This window comes from Portunus trituberculatus, chromosome 34 (assembly GCF_017591435.1).
Source record: "Portunus trituberculatus isolate SZX2019 chromosome 34, ASM1759143v1, whole genome shotgun sequence".
Taxonomy (NCBI): domain Eukaryota; kingdom Metazoa; phylum Arthropoda; class Malacostraca; order Decapoda; family Portunidae; genus Portunus; species Portunus trituberculatus.
Genome location: NC_059288.1, coordinates 908,710 through 934,208, shown reverse-complemented (window position 1 = coordinate 934,208; position 25,499 = coordinate 908,710). Strand labels below are relative to the sequence as shown.

General features: G+C 38.9%; 1 protein-coding gene across 1 annotated transcript in view; it reads left to right on the top strand.

The window, feature by feature from the left end:
• The window catches only part of LOC123512540 (early endosome antigen 1-like), a 98,688-nt gene that overhangs the window by 22,050 nt on the left and 51,139 nt on the right, over positions 1-25,499 (top strand). The window contains exons 7-11 of the mRNA XM_045268966.1: positions 7,316-7,399; positions 8,325-8,456; positions 22,144-22,284; positions 22,845-22,982; positions 23,195-24,187. Coding sequence (XP_045124901.1) covers positions 7,316-7,399; positions 8,325-8,456; positions 22,144-22,284; positions 22,845-22,982; positions 23,195-24,187 — 1,488 coding nt within the window. The remainder of the gene's footprint in view (positions 1-7,315; positions 7,400-8,324; positions 8,457-22,143; positions 22,285-22,844; positions 22,983-23,194; positions 24,188-25,499) is intronic.

Here is a 25,499-nt window from a genome sequence, read left to right as displayed (position 1 = left end):
ATAATATTTATACACAAGGTGTACGTTTATGGTGTACGTCTTCAGTGTTAATTTGGTACAGAAATGTGGCGTAGTTTTTTTGCAATAAATATTTTTTCGGCGATAAGAAAATAATTCAAAATACCATTATAAAATCAAAACTAATAACAGTGTGGCAATTTCCTCTTAACCACATATAATATACATAACAACAAATAAATGTAAGCATTGGCAGACACATAACCTATGTTATAACAATTTCATTACAAGCCAAATTGTTACCTTTTTTTTTCATCAAAAATTTGAGTTTATAAGCCTGTTGTTGTTCATGCATTATCATGCTAGCATTTGTTAAGATGAGGTTGTTGATCATTTTGCTGCAAAAATTTTTGAAATTGACCAATTACTGAAAAAGTTATTCAACAGTATATGCTGAAAAACTGAAAGTCGAGAAAACGCATTTTCTGTGAACATCTTCAAAACCCCACATAACTCGCTTCCTCACTGGGCAACGGTTTCCTAGCGGTGGGCTTTAAGATAGGAGGTACCCTAAAAGTATCCTTTAGCCCATAAATTCCGTGAAAAGCCCACATGGTATAAAAAAAAAATAATAACTCACTCCAATATGTACCAAACTCAGATATGTACTTACATAATCCCTTGACAACTGCTTGGAGGCTGGTAGTGGCTGTTTAGATAGTTTCAGGCCATGTTACATCATGGCCTTACACGTCATTGTCACAATTTGGGAACCCAACACGTGTAAAATCGATCAACAGGTAGGCTGCACGCACGCACTCCCTAAGGCTGTATCAATTGGTACTGAGGAGTAGCGTCTTCCTCACCCTCACTGCCTGATCCTAAACTATCGTACATCACACAAAAAAAAATAAAACAGCTCAAAAAAGGAAATAAATACAAGCAAAACAAAGACTAGAAGAAAAGGCGTATCGCTTGGGTATTTAAAGGCCCTTTAAACCCGCCATTACCAGGTAAGCAGTGCGTTATGCGCCTGGCAACTTCGGCCATGGCTTCCCTCTCTAGAGATGAACCCAAGTACCAAGTTTCCAATTTTTCAATTTTTTACCAAATTAACGAATTACCCCCTGTGTCTGTATTTCCACCTGCCTATGACTTAAACTCTTTCAAAAGAGGAGTGTCAAGACACCTCTTACGTTAACTGGACCCTCCTTTTAGATTTTTTTGTTTTTTCTCTTTCTCCTACTTTCCTCTTAACAGGGCCTGGCAACCAGCGGGATTTTTTTTTTTTTCCAACACTTTGTTTTCCCTTGGCCAGTGCCCTTGTAAAAAAAAAAAAAAAAAATGTCCCTCTTGCCATCTGTTATAAGCATACTTATCACTTCATCATTTCTCTTACTATAGTTCACCTCCTTCACTATCAGATCTCCCTTAGTAAGAACCATTATACCACCATCTCCTTTATTTTTTCTATCATTTCTCCATACTTTGTAGTGTTTTACAACAAACCAGTCTAGCTTTATTTCGGGCCTTAGCTTTGTTTCCACTACACACATTATGTCCGGTTCGTTATTTCTTAGGTAATCCATACATTCTAGCCTCTTAGACAGAAATCCATCTATGTTCGTGTAAGTCACTTTTATTCCATTCCTAGTCTCGTTCTTATATGTAATGCTTATTCCGTCTGTTTTATCCACCACTTCTTTAGCCTTCCATTTCTCATCCTCCAAAAAAACTTGGTCTTTTCCTCCTCTGTTCTTTCGTCATTCCTCTCTTTCACTTCAGATACAAGCTCCTTCATTTTCATTCTCTCATCTTGTGACATTTCTTCTTATGTAAATTGTTTTGGTTTCCTCAGAGTCCTTAAGTTTCCAAGCCCTCCTCAACAAGGCCTCAGCTGCCACCTGAGACTTTAATTTAAATTTTAATGGTCTATTCTTGCCTTCCTCAAAAACTCCCAATCTCACACTTTCTTCTACCTCAGCATATAGGTCCTCCTCTTCCACAGAGATCTTGTTCAGTAAAGACTTAATCTTGTCGTTTTCCTTATCCCTCCTATCCTGCCAGTTCCTGTTAGTTTCCTCCCGCAATCCTATTATCACACATTTTTTCTTTTCAGCAATATCTCTCACCACATACTCATTTTCTTTTAGTGCCTTTACCATTTCCCTCTGCGTAATCCCTTTATTTTCCTCTTCCTGCTTTTTTACTATCTCCCTAAACGACCTTTGTACCTCCTGATGTTCATGGTTCACTTCTTTCATCCTGGTATCAATTAGATTAAGACATTCCTCTTTCCTCAAGTCCCCTTCGGATATTTTTATCTCCATTTCCATAAGTTTAGCCTTCATCTCTTCACATTGTTTCCTTAGTTGTTGGTTTTCTTTCTCCATCTCTACTTTTTCCTTCAATAGCTCTTTATTCGCTAACGTTAACAAATAGATATCTTTTTTGAACGAATCATTCTCGGCTGTGTGTGTGTGTGTGTGTATTTACCTATTTACCTATTTGTGTATTACAGGGCCCGAGCTAAGCTCTCTGTGTCCTGTCTTCTTGTCCATTCCTGTCATATCTCTCTTTCATCTGATTGACACACACCACGTCAACAACATCACTGCTCAGTTTATTCCACTTATCAATGCTACGATGCGGGAAACTGTATTTTCTCACGTCATTTAGACAGATGTCCTTTATTAGCTTTTTTCCATGTCCTCAGAGATAATTACTTGTGGTCACCTTTATCAACTCTCTATCCAGTATGTCAATCTTGTTCACCAATTTATACATAGTTATCATGTCTCCTCTTGTTCTTCTCTCTTCTAATGTGGTCAGCCTCAGCTTCCTCAGTCTTTCCTCATAGTCTAACTCCCTGATTCCTGGTACCATCCTTGTTGCCAGCCTTTGTACCCTTTCTACCTTCTTCACATTTTTCTTCATATGTGGTGACCAGACACATGCTGCATATTCTAGCTGGGGTCTTATTAAGGTACATAATATCTTCTTCATCATTCCTTCATCTAGGTAGTGGAATGCAAGGCCAATATTTTGAAGCATGTATGTTTTCCCAAAAATCTTGTTAATGTGTTTCTCCGGTGAGAAAGTGTTTTGCAAGGTTACTCCTAAGTCTTTCTCCTCATTGGTCTCTTTAATTTTCTCATCACCCAGTCTGTAATCCCAGTTTGGTCTGTATCTACTTCTTCCCATTTTCATAACATGGGTCTTGTCTATATTACTCCACTCATATATTTTATCAAGATCTTCCTGTAACTTGTTACAATCTTCCACATTCTTTACTCTCCTCATAATTTTAGTATCGTCCGCAAACATGTTCATATAACTGTCAATTCCTACTGGCATATCATTAACATAAATCAAAAACATGATGGGACCCAGCACTGACCCTTGTGGAACTCCACTGGTTACCTTCTTCCACTCGGACTTCTTTCCTCTCACCACTGTTCTCATTTCTCTTCCCATTAAGTAATTTTCCATCCATTTTGCTAGTTTATCATTTACTCCTCCAGTCATCTTTAGTTTCCACATCAGTCTATTGTGTGGTACTTTATCAAAGGCCTTTCTCAAGTCCAGGTAGATAGCATCCACCCATCCCTCTCTATGTTGCAGTATGTCAGTCACTCTTGAATAAAAACATAATAAATTGGATACACACGATCTTCCTTTTCTGAAACCAAACTGCCTTTCACTCAGAATGTTTTCACTTTCTAGATACTCACTCCACTTAGCTTTAATTACTTCTTCACATACCTTGCACAATATACTAGTCAACGATACTGGTCTATAATTTAGCGGTTCCATTCTACTACCATTCTTATATATAGGCACAATGTCAGCTCTTTTCCACTCTTTCGGGACTAATCCTGTTCGTATGGAGGTATCCACAATATCAAATATGGGGTTCAACAATTGATCCTTACATTCTTTTAGCAACCTCCCAGATATGCCATCAGGCCCCATTGATTTATTAATATCCAGATTGCTTATAATTTTCCTTACATCTTCCTTAGTAACCATGATGTCCTGCATTTGCTTTATTTCTGTAGGCCTTCCTCCCATAAAATGCTCCTCCTTTGTAAACACTTTGCAAAAGTTGTCGTTCAAAATTTCAGCTATCTCTCCAGCATCTTCATATACTTCTTCCCGTTTTTACCTTTTCTATTGCCTCCTTTTATTTAGTTTTCCATTTATGAATTTGTAAAACATTTTGGGTCACTATCACAGTTTTCCACCACCCTCTGTTCATATTCCTTCTGTGCTGTTCTCCTTACTTCAACATATCTATTCCTTGCTGTTTTGTAGCCTTCCCTTGATAATACATCACTGTTTTCTTAAGTTTCTTCCATGCCTTTTCTTTGTTCTTTTTGCTTCTTCACAATTTCTATTAAACCACTGTTTATTATTTAAAGTCCCTTCCTGTAATATGGCACAAACTTTTCACAGCAGAGTTATACAAATCCATAAATTTATCATACTTCAATTGCATATCTCTTTTCTGGTATACCACGGACCAGTCAATTTTATTAAAGAACTCCCTTATATGGTTATAATTTGCCCTAGTATAATTTAATTTTTCCTCCCTGCGTTCCACAATCTTATTCGTGCTTAATTCTGTATCCAGCTCAAAGCTTAGGACATCATGATCACTTTTCCCCAAGCGACTTTCATGTTCAATTTCCTCTTTTAGAGAGATTGCCCTGGTAAATACCAAATCCAACCTTGCTGCAACATCCTGTCCCCTGCACCTTGTTGGTGATCTCACCCACTGTGCCATCAAGTTATTTGTTGCTACCTTTAACAATTCTTCTGCCCACTCACTACCATTCACAATTTCGTAGTCTTCCCACACTATTTCTTTGCAATTAAAGTCTCCAACTATCATCACCCTATCCTTTCTGTTGAGTTCTTGCTTCATTCTGTCTAGAGTATTTCTCATCATAATTTGGTACTGTTCATATTCCCAAGCACTGGTTCTGGTTGGTATGTATACTGTTATAATATTAATGTCCCTCTTGCCATCTGTTATAAGCATACTTATCACTTCATCATTTCTCTTACTATAGTTCACCTTCACTATCAAATCATCCTTAGTAAGAACCATTATACGACCACCACCTTTATTTTTTCTATCATTTCTCCATACTTTGTAGTGTTTTACAACAAACCAGTCTAGCTTTATTTCAGGCCATAGCTTTGTTTCCACTACACACATTATGTCCAGTTCGTTATTTCTTTGATAATCCATACATTCTAGCCTCTTAGACAGAAATCCATCTATGTTCGTGTAAGTCACTTTTATTCCATTCCTAGTCTCGTTCTTATATGTAATGCTTATTCCGTCTGTTTTATCCACCACTTCTTTAGCCTTCCATTTCTCATCCTCCAAAAAAACTTGATCTTTTCCTCCTCTGTTCTTTCGTCATTCCTCTCCTTCACTTCAGATACTAGCTCCTTCATCTTCATTCTCTCATCTTGTGACATATTTCTTCTTATGTAAATGGTTTTGGTTTCCTCAGAGTCCTTAAGTTTCCAAGCCCTCCTCAACAAGGCCTCCGCTGCCACCTGAGACTTTAATTTCAATTTTAATGGTCTATTCTTGCCTTCCTCAAAAGCTCCCAATCTCACACTTTCTTCTACCTCAGCATATAGGTTCTCTTCTTCCACAGAGATCTTGTTCAGTAAAGACTTAATCTTGTCATTTTCCTTATCCCTCCTGTCCTGCCAGTTCCTGTTAGTTTCCTCCCGCAATCCTATTATGATCACACATTTGTTTTTTTCAGCGATATCTCTCACCACATACTCATTTTCCTTTAGTGCCTTTACCATTTCCTCTCGTAATCCTTTATTTTCCTCTTCCTGCTTTTTTACTATCTCTCTAAACGACCTTTGTACCTCCAGATGTTCATGATTCACTTCTTTCATCTTAGTGTCAATTAGAGTAAGACATTCCTCTTTCTTCAAGTCCCCTTCGGATATTTTTATCTCCATTTCCATGAGTTTAGCCTTCATTTCTTCGCATTGTTTCCTTAGTTGTTGGTTTTTTTTCTCCATCTGTACTTTTTCCTTCAACAGCTCTTTATTCTCTAGCGTTAACAAGTAGATCTCTTTTTAAATAAATAATTCTCGGCTAGAACTCTATCCAGTTTTTCTTCTATTGTCAAAATGCTTAGGAACTTACTCTCCAGCGCCTGGATTCTTGCATCCAAGTCAAGTTTCTATAGTTCTTTTGGCATAGTAATAAAACCTTCGAAGTCTCTAGTTTGCCTGGACGCCATTTTTGTTGTTGTCAGCTGATTACGGTCAGAGCGATCACCGTCCACACTCCCCTCTCAGGGATCACTCTCCATATTACTCACTTTCAACACTAAGAGACAGTAGAACATTTACGGACACAAAACTTAGAGTTACCCGGGCCCTGTAATACCATAGGTATTTTCTTTCTTCCTGTCATCAGATGAGTCGTCCTCTCTCAGCACACTGTGTGTGTGTGTGTGTGTGTGTGTGTGTGTGTGTGTGTGTGTGTGTGTGTGTGTGTGTGTGTGTGTGTGTGTGTGTGTGTGTATTTACCTAGTTGTATTTACCTAGTTGTATTGTACAAGGTTCAAGCAGGGCTCATAGTGTCCTGTCTCCATATCTCCATTTATCTAGTTTTTCTTTAAAGTTAGGCACACTATGTGCTGTAACAATTCCATTATCCAATGCATTCCATTTTTCCACCATTCTGTGTTGAAAACTGTATTTTCCAATATCCTTCACACACTGCCTCATTCTGATCTTCTTTTCATGTCCTCTTGTCCTTCCATGTTCTTCCGTCAACAGCACCAGGTCTTCTTTGTCTATCTTTTTAATGTCATTTACTATCTTATACATTGTTATTAGGTCCCTGCATTCTCTTCTATCTTGTAAGGTTGGCAGTCCCATTTCTTTGAGTGTTTTTTTTTTTTACATTATGTCCTATAGTGCCTGTAAGCACACTTGAAGAGTGTATGGGAAGTGCTGTTCAGCTGCCCATTAGTAGTGCAGACAATTTTATTTATAGTGGTACCCATATTAGGGCCCATATCACCCCCAAAGCTTGTCTTGGGTGTAACCACCTAGAACCTGGGTATCATGGTGAAATGTAGGTGACTTTAAATGACTCGACAAATGACAAAGTGTTTAAGGCTGTACATGGTGGGATTCGAACCTACACGTGGATGTCTGCCCGATCCCACGCTCACCACCTTATCCACTATGCCACTGCCGTGTGTGTGTGTTTTTGCTCCTGCCATGCACACTGATCACCTGTTGGAGGGCATGAAGGGACTGTGCATGATGCTGGATAACTGCATGTGGTTTTCAGAGCACCTCTATCCTCATAATGGAGGACAGGTTTCGCCAGGACCTCCACGGACTGCGGGAGAAGCTGATCGAGAGGGAGATTGAGGTAACAATGAGTGGTAACAGAGTAACTGAGTGATTGAATCAATTCCATTGCAGCAGCTGATTCATAGTGCATCTTGGCATCTTGCACTATTTTTCCAGGGAAGTACTGAGATGCATTGTGTGTCTGGAAAGGTAAACAAGACTGACACACAAATACGGAAAGAGAAGAGTTGGTTCATGTACTGTGCTTAGAATGGATCTTATTGTATTTGTATGCTCAGAGAGAGAGAGAGAGAGAGAGAGAGATTGTTTGGTTGTGGATTTGTGGTATGGGTCAATGTGGTAATGTTTGTTGTGTGGGCTTCATGTATGGTGTGGTTGTTTTTTGGGTAAGATTGGCTTGTCACTCTTCCAGGCTTTCAAGTTGTTCACACTGTTGTATTCAAGGATATTTTTGCCTTATTCATTTTATGTTACTTACAAGGAAATTGCTTCATAGTCTTTCTTGTGTTATGAAGTAACCTGGATCCCTGGTTTTAGAATTTGCAAATAATAGTCATTGTAAATAATTATATATATATTTGATTTAATATGAAGCCAGTAATTCAGTTAATTTAGTGACTCTCACTATTTTATGTATTTATATTTGAAAGAAAATATCATAAATAATAGAAAATGAAACTCCAGTAACAACTACTTCAAATTTCATTTATTTTTGTATAATTTTTATGGTTATGATAAAAATATATTTGTTATTTTCAAACCACAATTTTACATGCATATGAAATGTATGTATAGCCAATGTATATAAAGACAAAACTAGATCTTTTATGAAATGAAAGATAGAAGTGTACATAATTCAGCATGAAAACAAAACTAAGAGTATAGAAAACAGTTAAAAACATCCCTTGTGTATACTCAAGACTTTCCTTTCTTTGTGTCCCTTTATTCACTCTGTAACGCTTCCTTGCTTCGTCCATCCACAGGCCAGCAGCTTCCAGGCTCGGGAGACAACTCTGCACAGTGACCTCAAGGCCAAGTCTGAGCTGGCAGCCTCGCTCAAAGAGGAGATCCGCAACTTGAAGGATGAGGTTGACATCATGAAAAAGAAACTCCAGGTGAGAGAGAGAGAGAGAGAGAGAGAGAGAGAGAGAGAGAGAGAGAGAGAGAGAGAACACGCCTCTTTTTTAGATGAGGTGATACTTTAATAATCTTTATAATTTTATTCTTGAAAATGTGTTGCCGTGGATTCTTAGTGACAAGTCTTTTCTGTGTATCTCATATGATAATCTTTTAATATAATTTCTTTTTCTCTTCATATCTTAGAACTTTAAAACTAAAACAACTCTTTTCTGCCTTTCTTTCATAACAATCTTTTAATTTCAAGACTACTGTAGTTACCACCAGTATGTGTCTGCATTGTGTTTCTCACAATGTGCAGCTTCATTTTCTAAATATTGATTATTAATTGTTTTTGATATGTAAAATGAAATTATTGTTATCAAATTTGAAGGTAAAAATGGTGTTTACCTTCATTATGCACCTGATTATATCCAATATGTGTGTGTGTCTGACTCACCACAGAACTGTTGGACTATGGCTCATAAGCTAGTTTGCATGACCTATAAATTAGTTCATCACGAGACTCCAGCTGGTGAATACATTCTCCTTTCTCTCACCCAACACACCCACTGTTGCTTCCCTGTCCCCTTTGCCTCACCACTGCATTGTGATTTTCACTTGCCTGAAATCATTATGACCACCCAGAAATTTCAAGAATCAAATTATGAATTTAGAAATGAAGGAGAAGGTTATTAAGTTACTGAAAAGCCACAAAAGGAAACAAACTCATCCCATCTCTTACACCCACACTTAGTGGTGGGAACAGTGTTGTAAACAAACTTATCACAGCATTCTACCACCTATCTTCTCTCTCCTCCTCTTGTCTACTTAAAACTTCATTTTTTGTATTAATAATGTCTACATCAGCTATAGTTCGACACAAATATGAAGGCCGCTGAGAGGGGAAACCTATCGATTCCCTTCTCAAATCGTAGCCCCAATTATAGGATTAACACTGAAGTGTAGAAACGCCCATATCTCTCTCTCTCTCTCTCTCTCTCTCTCTCTCTCTCTCTCTCTCTCTCTCTCTCTCTCTCTCTCTCTCTCTCTCTCTCTCTCTCTCTCTCTCTCTCTCTCTCTCTCTCTCTCTCTCTCTCTCTCTCTCTCTCTCTCTCTCTCTCTCTGTGGCTTGTTACTACTTCCTCCTGTTTCTTATTACTATATATGTAGTTCTCTCATGCACGTGTGTGTGTGTGTGTATTTACCTAGTTGTATTTACCTAGTTGTAGTTTTACAGGGCCTGGGCTTTATGCTCGTGTGGTCCCGTCTCCATATCTACAATTATCCAATTTTTCTTTAAAACTATGTACACTCTTTGCTGATACCACTTCCTCACTCAAACTGTTCCAAGTCTCAACACATCTTTGCGGAAACTAAATTTTTAACATCTCTCAGACATCGTCCTTCCTTAGTTTCTTACTATGCGATCTTGTGCTTCTAAAGTCATATTCTTCTCTCAGGATCAGTTTCTCATTATCCACTTCATCCATTCCGTTAATCAATTTATAAACTTGTATCAGATCCCCTCTCTCTCTTCTCTGCTCCAAGGTTGGTAGATCCATTGCCTTTAGTCTCTCCTCATATGCCATCCCTTTAAATTCTGGAACCATTCTTGTAGCCATTTTTTGTAGTCTCTCTAATTTTCTTATGTGTTTCTTTTTATGAGGAGTCCACACAACTCCTGCATATTCCAATCTAGGTCTTATTTTAGTACTTATCAATTTCTTCATCATTTCCTTGTCCATATAGTGAAATGCTACTCCAATATTCCTTAGCAAATTATACGTCTCTCTGAAAATTCTATCAATATGGCTAACCGGTTGATTATTTTCTTCCATTGTCACTCCCAAGTCCTTTTCCTTTTTTACTTTTTCTAGTTCTACTCCATCTCCCATCTTATAGATTCCCACTGGTCGTCTTTCACTTTTTCCCATTTCCATGACATGGCTTTTGTCCACATTGAATTCCATCTCCCATTTTTTGCTCCATTTCCAGATCTTGTTTAAGTCTTCCTGTAGTATTTCACAATCCTCTTTTGTTTAATGACTCTGCACAGTTTCGCATCGTCCGCAAACAGATTTATGTAGCTGTTCACTCCTCTGGCATGTCATTTATATATACGAGAAAAGTATTGGTGCCAATACTGACCCTGTGGCACTCCGCTGTCTACTGTTCTCCACTTGGACTTCATATCTTTAACTATCGTCCTTATTTCTCTTCCCATTAAGTAATTCTTCATCCATCTCAATGTGCTTCCTTTTAAGCCACCCTTCTCCTCTAACTTCCATAGTAATCTTTCATGTGGCACTTTATCAAAAGCCTTTTTTAGATCTAAATAAATACAGTCAACCCATCCCTCTCTCTTGTACTTTATCAACTATTCTAGAGTAGAAACTCAATAAATTTGTCACACATGACCGACCTTTTCTAAAACCAAATTGGCTATTTGATAATATTTTGTTGTCTTCAAGAAACCCGATCCATTGCTTCTTTATTACTTTTCACACATCTTGCATATTACACTAGTTAGTGATACCGGCCTGTAATTTAAAGGTTCTTCCTTCCTTCCGCTCTTATATATGGGAACCACCTCAGCTCTTTTCCACTCCACTGGCACTGTTCCATTTTCTATTGAGCATTTTATGATGTTGTATATTGGACTTGCTAGTTCTTCCCTACATTCTTTCAGTATTCTGCCTGAGACTTCATCCGGTCCCATTGCCTTTTCCTCATCCAATTCCGTCATCAACTTTTTTATTTCAAGCTTGGTTACTTTAATCTCTCATATAGACAGTCTCTCTATTACCCTGTGGTAACAGTTCTGCCATACTTTTTGGGTCTTCCACCATTCCGTTTTCTCCTTTTAACCTTTCTATTGTTTCTTTTTGTCTTATTTTTCCATTTATGAATCTGTAGAACAATTTTGGTTGTTCCTTACATTTTTCGACAATGTCCTTTTCATAGTTCTTTTCTTCTTCCTTTCTCACCTTAGCATATTCATTTCTTGCTGTTTTGAAGTTTTCCTTATTTTCTGGATTTCTGTTTCTTCTCCACCTTTTCCATGCTCCATCTCGTTTCTCCTTTGCCCTAGCACATCTTTCTTTCCTTCTTCTTTAGGTCTATATTTCAAAACGTATTCCCTGACCCCAGTTTTGTATATTTCCAAAAATAAGTTATATTTCTCTTGAACCGTTAATGAGTTTTCCATCTCCTCCCAGTTTACGTTTTTAAAATAGTTCTTGAGATTCTCAATATCAGCCTTTCTGTAATTTAATCGGTCTCCTTTGTATGATTCATCTCTATCTTCCTTTCCTTCTTCTATATCCATCTCTAATATTACATGGTCACTCTTTCCCAATGGGCACTTGTATCTTATATCATCGTTAATTGGTATATCCCTTGTAAAACTAGGTCTAATCTTGCCGGCTCATCGTTTCCTCTGAATCTTGTGTTTTCCTTTACTCTTTGGACCATCAAATTATCTATCATTAGGTTCAGGAATCTATCTCCCAGGCATCTTCCCCATACCACTTTCATAATTTTCCCAGTCTACCTCCTTACAGTTGAAATCTCCTATCAATATCACTTTTCTCCTTTCCTTAATGATTCTTGTAAGACTCCTTATTGTGTCATCTATCATGTCTCTATATTCTTGGTTAGTCCATGAGTTTGTTTTGGTGGCACATATGTTCCAATGATTGTTAACTCCTTTTGTTAATATGCATCTTAACATACAGTATTTCTGATTTTCCTTCCCCAAACTCCACTTGATTTACCACTATCTCCTTCCTTAACATCATCATGACTCCTCCTCCTCCTTTACCCACTCTCTCTCCTCCATATATTATACCTTTTATCTATGTCTATTTTATTGCCTCATTTAACTTTGTTTCCACCAGGCATACAATATCTGGTTCTTCTTTCTTTATGTAATCTCTTAATTCTAATTTACTAGATAAAATCCCATCTATGTTTGTATACATCATTTTAATCTCTTGTTCTTATCATTTTAGTTAAACTTGCTCCATTCTTTTCTCTTCTTTCTCTTTTATATACCATTTCCTTATCCTGTCTCCTATAATTCTCCAAAAAATGCCTTCTTCTCCTCCTCTGACCTTTCATTATTTTTTCTCTTGCTTCTGCCACCAGTTCATTGTGTCTCTTCCTTTCCTCCTCGTTTCTATTTTTCTTATATATATATATCTTTGCAACCTTCTGTTTCTCTGAGTTTCGTTTTTCTATATAGTACTTCTTCTGCTGCTGCTTGTGATTTTAGTAATATCTTAATTGGTCTCACTATTCCTTCTTGATATGGTCCCATTCTATGGATTTCTTCTACTTCCTCTTCTAAGTTCTGTCTATCCTCGTCATTCAGATGTTTTAGTAGGTCTTTTACTGATTTCATTTTGTCTTTTTCCCTTCTTGGTCTATATTTAACATTTTTTCTTTCAGTCAAAAATAATTACACTCTTCTTTTTTCTGATTTCTCTTACTAAATTTTCTTTTTCTTGAGGACTCCTATCATTTTGCTTGTCATATTTTCATCTCTTTCTTTTAACTGTTCTTGAAATACTTCTTGAAATGATTCCTTGTCTTTCTTATCTTGGATTCTCCATGCTTGTACTTCTTTTTAATCACGTCTTGTACTCTTTCTTCTTCTTTGTTAACTAGATCTTTTAGCTTTTCTTTTCTTTCTCGGCTTTACCGAGTCCTTCTTCCATCAATTTCTTATAGTTCGCTATTTGGACTTTTAATTCTTCATTTTCGGTTCTTAGCCTAGTTTCGTTTTCTTCCACTCTTTTATCCTTTCTTTCAATTTCTGGAGCTCTTTATCCTGTTCTTCATTCTCTTTCATTCCCATACTCTCCTTTATCAATTTATCTAATTTACGTTCGATAGTTAAGACTCTATCAAATAGTGAAGTTTGCGTATCAAAGCCTTCAAATTCTCTTTCTCCCTCACCAACATTGTCATCATCAGCTTTCATTCTTTCTCTTGTCACATACCTGCATTTAGATGGAATATCTTTCTCACTCATTATTATTTAACACTGTATTCATGAAAAAAAAATGAGTCCACACTTTTCGCCCAGGCCACTGTAAACCCAAACAAAGGTAGTGAAGATCAGCTGATTCTCGGGAGCGATGGTATCGCGTCCTTCCTCTGTCTCGTGTGTGTGTGTGTGTGTGTGTGTGTGTGTGTGTGTGTGTGTGTGTGTGTGTGTGTGTGTGTGTGTGTGTGTGTGTGTGTATGTCCTGCTTCAGAGTGTTTCACAGCATGCATTGGTTCACACACACACACACACACACACACACACACACACACACACACACACACACACACACACACACACACACACACACACACACACACACATGGATGACATTAAGATTAAGATCCATGTGCACATGGATGACATTAAGATACCTAAAAAGGAGTTATATAAAATGTTGGAGGAACTTAAAGATGATAAAGCGATGGGACCAGATGAAGTTTCAGGAAAATTATTGAAGGAGTGTAGAGAAGAACTGATTGATCCATTATATGATATTATAAAGTGTTCATTAGAAACAGGGGAAGTACCAGTAGAGTGGAAGAGAGCTGAAGTGGTGCCCATTTATAAGGGAGGCAGTAAGGAAGAGCCTCTTAACTATAGACCTGTGTCTCTAACAAGTGTGGTCGGTAAGATTTGTGAGAGGGTGATAAAGAAATATTGAATACGGTTCCTGGAGGAACATAAGTTATTATCGGATCATCAATTTGGCTTTAGGAAAGGGAGGTCACGTGTAACAAATCTACTGAGCTTTTATTCAAGAGTGGTTAACAAAATACAAGAGAGAGAGGGATGGATGGACTGTGTATATTTGGATTTAAAGAAAGCTTTTGACAAGGTACCTCACATGAGACTGTTATGGAAATTAGAGATTTATGGAGGACTGAAAGGAAAAGTGTTAAAGTGGATGGAAAACTACTTGAGATGGAGGGAGATGAGAACGGTAATAAGGGATGCAAAGTCGGACTGGTTGGTGGTGGAGAGTGGAGTCCCACAAGGCTCAGTGCTGGCACCAATTACTTTTCCTTGTATATATTAATGACATGCCAGAGGGAATAAACAGTTATATTAATTTGTTTATGGATGATGCAAGTTGTGTAGGTGTGTGAAGAGTGAAGAAGATTGTGAAATTTTACAGGCAGATCTGGATAAGATTTGGGAGTGGAGCAAGAGGTGGCAAATGGAATTTAATCTGAGCAAAAGTCATGTGATGGAGATGGGTAAGAGTGGAAGACGGCCAAGAGGGTCATATAAGATGGGTGAAGAAGTAGTGTTGAAAAAGGTGGAAAAGGAAAAGGATTTGGGAGTGATAATACAAGACCATGGGCAGTTTGAGGCTCATATTGATAAGATGTTTGGAGAAACGTATAGTTTGATAAAAAATATTGGATTAGCCTTCCATTATATGGATAAAGATATGATGAAGAAATTAATTAGTACGGTAATTAGACCAAGATTGGAATATGCTGGAGTGGTTTGGTCCTCTTATAAAAAGAAGCTTATAAGGAAGTTGGAGAGATTGCAGAGAATGGCAACAAAAATGGTTCCGGAATTGGCAGAAATGACCTATGAGGAGAGATTAAAAGAAATGAATTTGCTTACCTTGGAACAAAGAAGAGAAAGAGGAGATTTAATACAGGTTTATAAACTGTTGAACGGACTGGATGAAGTGGATAATGAGCAAATGATGTTGAGAGAGGAAAACTTAAATAGAACTACAAGATCGCATAGTAAAAGATAGCCAAGGGAATATGCTTGAAGGATGTGAAGAAATATAGTTTCCCACAAAGATGTGTGGAGGTGTGGAATGGTTTGAGTGAGGAGGTTGTGTCAGCGAGGAGTGTGCATAGTTTTAAAGGAAAGTTGGATGTGTGTAGATATGGAGACGGGGCCACACGAGTATGATACCCAGGCCCTGTAAAATTACAACTAGGTGAATACAAGTAGGTGAATACACACACACACACACACACACACACACACACACACACACACACACACACACACACACACACACACACACCCCGCATATGAAGAAAAATGTGAAGAAGGTAGAAAGGGTACAAAGGCTGGCAACAAGGATGGTACCAGGACTTAGGGAGTTAGACTATGAGGAAAGACTGAGGAAGCTGGGGCTGACCACATTAGAAGAGAGAAGAACAAGAGGAGACATGATAACTATGTATAAATTGGTGAACAAGATTGACATACTGGATAGAGAGTTGATAAAGGTGATCACAAGTAATTATCTTCGAGGACATGGAAAAAAGCTAATAAAGGACATCTGTCTAAATGACGTGAGAAAATACAGTTTCCCCCATCGTAGCATTGATAAGTGGAATAAACTGAGCAGTCATGTCGTTGACACGGTGTGTGTCAATCAGATGAAAGAGAGATATGACAGGAATGGACAAGGAGACAGGACACAGAGAGCTTAGCTCGGGCCCTGTAATACACAAATAGGTAAATACAAATAGGTAAATACACACACGGGACATCGTCGATGGCGGAGGTGGTCGCTGAGCTCCAGAGCAATCATCTATAATTCTACAGTTACCTAAGAGTAACCAAGGTGGGAAAGGAGCTGGTAATGTTTGTCCCGTCTCCATATAGTCATGTTAACTGTTGATTAGCAAAATAATGTCCAGTGAAGGTAAATATAAACTGTAGCCTGCGTTTGAGCCATCAGCTGGTTTGTTTACGTCTGCGCAACATGGCGGCCGTGAACTCGAAAGAGGAATCAGACTTCACAGGGTTTCAAGGAATAATGGAGAAGAGCACTTATGTGAAGAAAATTCTGGAGTTAGAAGGTAAAATTGAAAACTGTTTGAAAAGTATGAGGGCCTGGAAACGAGTTATGACAATGTAAAAAGAGACTGTGCCGATATGAAGAAGGAAAATGCAGCACTGAAAGAGGAAGTTAAGCTAATTAAAGTGAATTGCGAAAAATGTGGAGAATCTCTAGGAAAAGTGATGGAGAAGCAGGCTGAATGGAAAAAAGTCAGGAAGTGGAAAGAAAGGAGGTAAATTACAAAGTTGCAAGTCTGGAAAAGGAAATCAAAGAGTCAGGGGAGAAAACTTTGGGCCTTGCTGAAATTATAGATCAACAGATCATAGAAGAGAAGATAGCTGAGAAAGTGGTGAAGGTTATTAAGTCAAATGAGACATTGGTGAGGGAAACTGTAGACAAAAAGAGATGTGTGGTGATATTTGGTGTGGAGGAGGATAAGACACCGAGTAAAATGGAGAGAGAGAAAACATAAAAAGGTGATAAATAATATCATTAATGTGGTGCAAGAGGAGGAAAAGACCTAGTACAAGAAATAGAGGACTTCCATAGAATTGGAAAGTTCACAAGAGAAGGTATGAGGCCAATAAGAATCAAACTTAAGTCACAAAAGGATGTAGATGAATTGGTGGAGAAGTCATGGAGGCTAGCCCAGCAGGAAACAACAAGGAAGATTTGGTTGAGAAGAGATCTCGGTGAAAAGGAAAGAGAAATGTTAAATGAGTTGAGAAAGGAGGCTTTGAAAAAAATGAAGAGAGGACAGAAGAGGAGAAGAAAGAGTTTTTCTGGAGAATCTTGGATATGAGACTGAGGAAGTGGTTCATAACCCAGAAAAGTACAGCAAGAAAGGACTAAAGAAACTTACATATGAGCGAAATGTAATGTATTCCAACATAAATGGAGTGATATCGGGATTTTAGAACTCAACGATTACTTGAGGGACAAGAACCCAGATATTGTGGGTCTTACTGAAACAAAACTGAGAGAGGGAGAAGACCTGATGAAGGTTGGAGAAGGGAAATATAACGTTTGGAAAAGAAATAGAGTAGGTAAGATGGGAGGAGGAGTGATGTTGCTGGTTAAAAAAGATATAAAGGTGGATCAAGTGAAAAAGGTATGGGAAAGGCAGAAGTGCTAAAGATCAGAGCAGAAACTAATGAAGGAAAAAAGAGGCACTACATAGTGGTGTACGTACCACCTAAGACAAATGCATGGTCAGTACAGGAATATGAAGAAATGATAAGTGATACAGGAACATGTCTGGAAGAAATGTTGGGTGGCTGTGAACGAACTATAATGATGGGAGATTTTAATTGTAAAGAGGTGTGTTGGGAGGACTGGTCAATGGAAGGATCAGAGACAACATGGGGAAATACACTATTGACACTGGCAATGGAAAATGTGTTAACTCAGTGGGTCAAAGAAGATACTAGGTTTGGAGGAGAGGGAGCATCGTCAAGACTGGACTTGGTCTTTAGTACAGAGCCAATGGTCATTGAGGAGATGAGGGTGGAGTGCCCTTTAGCAAAGAGTGATCATGCAGTTTTGGAGTTCAAGGTGATAGACGAAGAGAAATCTAGAAGAAATGAAGAATATAAAGTGGGAAGATGGAATTATGCCAAGACAGATTTTGGAAACCTAAAGAAATTCTTTCAAGAGACAAATTGGATGAAATTCAAGAGTGCTAAGGAGCAAATGAAAAGTGGAAGGAATTTATAAAAATATACAAAGAAGGTGAGAAAAATTTGTACCAATAAGACAACATAGAGAAGTTGGAAAGCAGGACTGGTTTAACGATAGATGTGAAAAGGCTAGAACAAGAAAAGAGGATGCATGGAAGAGGTGGAGAAGGAAAAGACGGATTAAGCAGTGGGAAAGTTACAAAAGAGCAAGAAATGAATATGTGTTGATTAGAAGAGAAGAAAGAAAGAAACAAGAAAAGGATATAATTGATAAATGTAAAGACCAACCAAGGCTTTTTTACAGACATGTGAACAACAACATCAAAAATAGAGAAAGTATTGAAAGTTTAGAAGTAAATGGAGTATACAGTGAAGATCCCAGGGAAATGGCAGAGGCTATGAATGGATGCTTTCGGAAGGTATTCACAAAGGAGACTGCTTTTGACAAACCACTGGTAATGGAACAGAAAGGGATTATGAAGGAGTTTCAAGTAACGGTGGAGGAGATCAAGAACATGATGGGGAGTTTAGAAGTGAGAAAAGCTGTGGGACCTGATGGGGTATCAGGATGGATTTTAAGAGAATGCAGGGAGCAATTGGCAGAAAAAGTTTGTGAAGTAATTGATGCCTCATTAAGGGAAGGCGTAGTGCCCCAAGACTGGAAAAGAGCTAACATTGTCCCAATCTATAAATCAGGTAACAAGAGAGACCCATTGAACTATAGACCAGTGTCACTTACAAGTGTGGTAGCTAAGATGTGTGAGAGGGTGGTGAAGACTAGATGGACAGACTTCTTGGAGAAAATGACATACTTTGTGAGTGTCAATTTGGTTTTAGGAAAGGGCGTTCATGCACGACAAACCTGATATGTTACTATTCGAGGGTGATAGATGTAATACAGGAAAGAGATGGTTGGGCTGATGGAATATATCTGGATTTAAAAAAGGCCTTTGATAAGGTACCACACCAGAGACTGATCTGGAAACTTGAAATGGTAGGAGGAGTGCATGGCAGTTTACTAAAATGGATGGAAGACTTTTGGTAGGAAGAGAAATGAGAACAATAATTAAGGACAGACCATCAGAATGGGGATTGGTGGAGAGTGGAGTTCCACAGGGATCAGTGTTGGCACCAGTAATGTTCGCAGTCTACATAAATGACATGGTGGATGGGGTGTCCAGTTATGTGAGCCTATTTGCAGACGATGCAAAATTGTTACGAAAAGTGAGATGTGACAAAGATTGCGAACTACTCCAGGAAGACTTGGACAGAATATGGAAATGGAGCTGTACATGGCAAATGGAGTTCAACACGACAAAATGCAAGAAAATAGAGTTTGGCAAGAGTGAAAGAAGAATCAGGAGTATGTACAAGATAGGAAATGAAGACATAAAACCAGTCATGAAGAAAAAGACCTTGGGGTGACAATTACCAATGACCTATCGCCAGAGAGACATATAAACAAAATAATTGGAGAAGTATTGAACTTATTGAGGAACATAAGAGTGGCGTCAGATATCTAGATGAAGAAATGATGAAGAAAATAATTACTGCAATGATAAGACCGAGGCTTGAATATGCAACAATACAGTGGGCTCCGAACTTAAAGAAACACATAAGGAAACTAGAGAAAGTACAGAGGGCTGCAACGAAAATGGTGCCTGACTTAAGAGATTTGACTTATGAAGACAGACTGAAAAGAATGCAACTTCCAACCCTGGAAAACAGAAGAGAAAGGGAGACCTGATAGCAATATACAGAGTGATGATTGGCATGGAAAAATGGATAGGGAAGATCTGTGTATGTGGAATGGAAGAATGTCGAGAGGGCATGGGAAAAACTAAAATGGCCACTTATAGGAGAGATGTGAAAAATATAGCTTCCTCATAGAAGGGTGGAAGCATGGAATAGTTTAGACGTGGAAGTGGTCAACGCAAGGAATATTCATGATTTTAAGAAAAGCTGGACATTAATAGATATGGAGACGGGACAACACGAGCATAGCTCTTTTCCGTATGTTACAATTAGGTAAATACAATTAGGTAAATACACACACACACACACACACACACACACACACGGCCGGATGGAGATATTTGGGTGTGTCTCCTTTCACGTAGCCCTTGTTCACACATGTAAATCGAGGAGTTGTGACCTTGTTGTCGGTGTGTGTGTGCCTGGTCTCAGATCCCAAGATCGAAATAATAAGCTCTGAGCTCGTTCAGAGGGTAACGTCTGGCTGTCTCTCAGAGACTGTAGCAGATCAAACAGTGAATTACACACACACACACACACACACACACACACACACACACACACACACACACACACACACACACACACACACACATTAGAGAGACTACAAAAAATGGCTACAAGAATGGTTCCAGAATTTATAGGGATGGCATATGAGGAGAGACTAAAGGCAATGGATCTACCAACCTTGGAGCAGAGAAGAGAGAGAGGGGATCTGATACAAGTTTATAAATTGATTAATGGAATGGATGAAGTGGATAATGAGAAACTGATCCTGAGAGAAGAATATGACTTTAGAAGCACAAGATCGCATAGTAAGAAACTAAGGAAGGACGATGTCTGAGAGATGTTAAAAATTTTGTTTCCCAAAGATGTGTTGAGACTTGGAACAGTTTGAGTGAGGAAGTGGTGTCAGCAAAGAGTGTACATAGTTTTAAAGAAAATTGGATAAGTGTAGATATGGAGACGGGACCACACGAGCATAAAGCCCAGGCCCTGTAAAACTACAACTAGGTAAATACAACTAGGTAAATACACTCTCTCTCTCTCTCTCTCTCTCTCTCTCTCTCTCTCTCTCTCTCTCTCTCTCTCTCTCTAAAATAGACAAGTAGACATGCATCTTTTTTGTTGTTTTATTTTACTCTTTTTCCACACCACCCATGAGGTAAGAGTTAAGGTGCATTTTTTTTTTATAGAGGTTTTACCCTGTAGGCATAATCCTCTCTTAGCAATTTAAGCAGACAGTTCTTCGTCAGAAGTGTCCTCCACATTGATAATAAAAGAATCCTCTAAGCAGAACTTGTTGACGCTGTAAATAATTAATTTCTCTTGACTATGAAGGTTGCGATGGCGAGTAGTGTGGACGAGATATTCACCTTCCATCCTGAGCCACAGGGAGGGGAGGAGTGACTCGATTTGACCTGGGAATTATCAGCGGTCAGGGAGGTTGACCTCACCCATGTCCAACCTTGAAAACTAGCAACGCCGGAGAACAGTGGTGCTACATTTTGTGGTATCTATACAAAATCATTGTCTTCATTACACTAAAACAATATTCAAAGCTCTCTATACATCCTTATTAGAAATTTAGAGGAATACACTTTTATGACGGTTCATTAAGATGTAAGCTAATAATGAGATCGAAACATGTGCTACGATGCTTGGCGACGCCGCAGCCGGGGAATCCCCGTTAGGTCTCCCCCTTCAGCGGCCTTCATATTTGAGTCAGACTATAGTACAGAGCCATCAATGAACTCATCTGTGACACACTAATATAAATACTGTACAAATGAGTTATAATATGGTAACCTAATCTCAGGGGTTGTCTGACCATATACCATTTTTTCCATTGATTCTTCAGTTCACAGTTTGCGTTTTCACAAAATGCATGGGTTTTTGTCACCAATAAAGGTGCATTTTATGGGTAAGCACTGTATTTTCTCTCCCCTTCATATAATACATACCTCTCCTATAACAACCTGTAATCTAACTCTTTTCTCCTTTCCCTCACATCTTTTCTACATGTTGTTCCTTTCCTTCCTATGATTTCTTCCTTTCTCCATTGACAACCTTTGATACAATATTTTTTTTTTTACCTTCTCTTCCTATTTTTTATATATTTCTATGACAACCTTTAATTCAACTCTTTTCTCCCTTCACATCTTTCCAACATGTCGTTCCTTTCCTTCCAATGATTTCTTCCCTTCTTTAATGACAACTTTTGATGCAAATTTTTCTTATCCTTTCTTACTATTTTTTGTCTTTTCTATGACAATCTTTAATCCAACTCTTTTCTCTCCCTTCAGTGCATTTTTTTTATCCTCTCTCCGTATCTTTTCTGTCTTGTGTATTTTTCTATGAGAACCTTTACCTTTAATCCAATTCCTTCCTCTCTTCTCTCTTAGGGCAAGGATGAGGAGATGTTGCAGATCCAGAGCCACTTGGAGGACCGGGAGGCAGCTCTGTCAGGAACCACTCAGCAGACAGAAGAGCTGAAGGCCAAGTGTGCCAACTACATGGAGAGCATTCAGGCCATGGAGGAACAGGTGTGGTACTCAGACTGGCATTTTAGACAACAAGGCACTGAGGAAAACTGAAATGAAAAGGGTGACATAATTTTATCATTTCATGAATTTTCTTTACATGTCTGAGGAAGGACAGTGTCCTTTTAGGTAGAATGGCACTGAGGATTGATCTTATGAGGAAATTAGGATGAAAAGGGTCCCACGTCATTTACTGTTTCATGTTTTCCATCAGTTTCCTCTGCATTTGTATCTTGGAAAATAGCACTGAAGGAAAACTTGGATAACTTGATAGTGGATTATTCATCATTCATTATTTTGTATCGTTATTCAATTTCATGCATTTTTTGTCTATTGTCCACTTTTGTTTAGATACCTTTTTATTTTCTTGCTTTATACCTTCATTCTTCATTCTTGTCTCATGTTCTTCCTTCTTATGTGTTTCATCCCTTCTTGGTGTTTCTTGTAAGACGTTGACACTGAAGGTTGATATCCTTCAGGGAAATTGATATGATTAAAATATCATCCACTACTCACTAACTTTGTCACCCTTGAGCCTCCCATCACCTCTGCCTCTTCTACAGGTGTCTGAACTGAGTCTTAAATACACAGCCACACAGTCAGAGCTGGAGGTGCTTAAGGAACAGGTGCCCTTGCTGCAGACCAAGCTGAAGAATGGAGATGATCACAAGAACCAGCTGACCAGAGAGTTGAGTGAGAAGGTGCGTGGTGGTGTGACTTAGTACGGGCTGGTGTGTGAAGGATGTGAGTGACAGTATGTGTGTGTGTGTGTGTGTTTGGGATGGCAGTTGTGGTAAAGGAAAATATTTGTATGTATATGATTGAATAGAGTTAGTGAACAAAGTGTGAGCAAGGAAGTCAGCGAGGAAAGTATATAGTCAAATGCTATGAAGTAAAGCACTTTCTTTTACAGGCTGGTGAGTTGGAGAGTCTGCGTGAGAAGATCAACGATGCCTCAAAGGAGGAGAGTGAGGTGTTGCAGAAGAAGAGTGAACAAGTGGAGGAGCTGAGGAAGACCTTGAGGGAAGCAGAGCATGCCAGGAGCACAGCAGAGAGTGGCCTTGCTTCAAAGAATGAAACCATTGAGCAGCTGAACAACAAACTCACCAACAGTGGCAATTCTCTTAAAGACCTCACCTCCAAGACTGCCTCCTTGGAGTCTGCCCTGAGGGAACGGGAGAAGACCGTGGAGAGCCTAAAGCAGCAACTCAAGGAGATTGACACCCTTAAAGCAGACCTTGCTCGGGAGAAGGCCCAAGTGAAGGACAGGGACACAGAGATTCACAATTTGAAGAGCAAGATGTCTGAGATAGAAGCCAAGAAGAGTGAGGTTGAAAGCACACTGCAGGATACCAAAGAAAGTTTGGGCAGCGTCAGCATGTCCCATGAAGCGCTGAAGACTGAGTTAGAGGCGATGAAAGACTCCCTCAAGAAGAAGTCCCACAGCAATGATGAACTGCAGACCAAGCTCAAGCTGGAAACAAGTGAGAAGGAGAGTCTGAAAGGAAAGATCTCTGCCTCACTCCTTGCAGAACAGAGTGCAAAGGATGAAGTGGAAAAGTTGCAGTCCCAGAACATCACCTTGGAAACGGAACTCAAAGCCAGCCAAGCCAAGAATGCCAGTTATGACACAGAGCTGAAGTGTCTTGCTGCAAAGAAGAGTCAGCTGCAGGAGAGTGTGAGTGCCTTGGAGGCTGCCAAGACCCAGCTGGAGGCCACCACTAAGGAACACGAGGCTAGAAATTCTCAGGAGTTGGCGGCACTAAAGGGAAAGTGTGAGGCAATGGAAAAGGAGCAGGAAGACTTGGCAGTACAGGTGGCTTCCCTCATCTCAGAGAAAGAGGCCATTGTGAAGTCCAAGGAATTGATGGCACATGAACTTAAGACTACTAAGGGAGACTTGCAGGTGTGTATTTACCTAGTTGTATTTACCTAGTTGTAACATACAGGAAAAGAGCTATGCTCGTGCTGTCCCGTCTCCATATCTATGCATATCCAACATTTCTTTGAACTTATTGATTCTCCTTCCTTCAACGACTTTTATCTAAACCATTCCACACTTCTACACATCTTTGTGGAAAGCTGAACTTCTTCATATCTCTCCTGCAGTTGTCCTTTCTTAATTTCTTTCCATGTCCTCTTGTGAGACTGTTGTCCCAGATTAGTAAATCTTCTCTATTTAATTTGTCCACTCTGTTCATCATTATGTACACTGCTATAAGATCTCCTCTTTCCCTTCTCTGTTCTAAGGTTGTAAGCCTTAGTATTCATAACCTTTCTTTAAATGACTGTTCACTTAAACTTTGGGGAAGCTTTGTTGCTGCCCTCTGTATTCTCTCTAGTCCCCTTTTGTGTTTCTTTTAGTTTGGTGACCATACTGTAGCTACATATTCTAATTTTGGGTGTATTAGAGTCATTAACAGCTTTTTTTGTCATATCCTCGTCTATGTGAGTGCCACCTTAATATTTCTCAAGTTCATAGGCATTTCCTGTAATTCTATTTATATGTTTTTCTGGTGACAAGTTATCCACAATGGTTACTCCTAGGTCTTTTCTTCAGACTTCGTGATTTCTTCCTTCCTTATTTAGTAAACTCCCTTTGGCCTTCTTTTTTTCATTCCAAATTCTAATACACTGCACTTTTTTGTATTAAATTCCATTTTTCATGTGAGTGACCATTCCGCTATTTTATCCAAGTCGTGTTGTAGTGCTTCACAATCTTCTTTTCTATTCAGCCTTCTCATTAATTTAGCATCATCTGCAAACAGACTGATGTAACTGTCTATATTTTCTGGTATATCATTCACATATATTACAAACATTATTGGTGATAATACCGACCCCTGTGGAACTCCACTTAAGACTTTTCCAGGAAAATTTTTTTTATCTCTTATAATTGCTCATATTTCTCTGTCTTTTAAAAAGTCAGCCAGCCATTTCAGAAGTCAAATGTCTTCTTAAGATCTAGGTATATGCAGTCCACCTAGTGTGTGTGTGTAATTCACCACAGTCATCTGCTGGTCACCCAGCCAGTCTTCCCCATTATGGACTGAGCTCAGAGCCCATAGACTGATCTTCGGGTAGGACTGAGACCACAACACACTCCACACACCGGCAAAGCGAGTCCACAACCCCTCGAGTTACATCCCGTACCTATTTACTGCTAGGTGAACAGGGGCCACACATTAAGAGGCTTGCCCATTTGCCTCGCCGCGCCG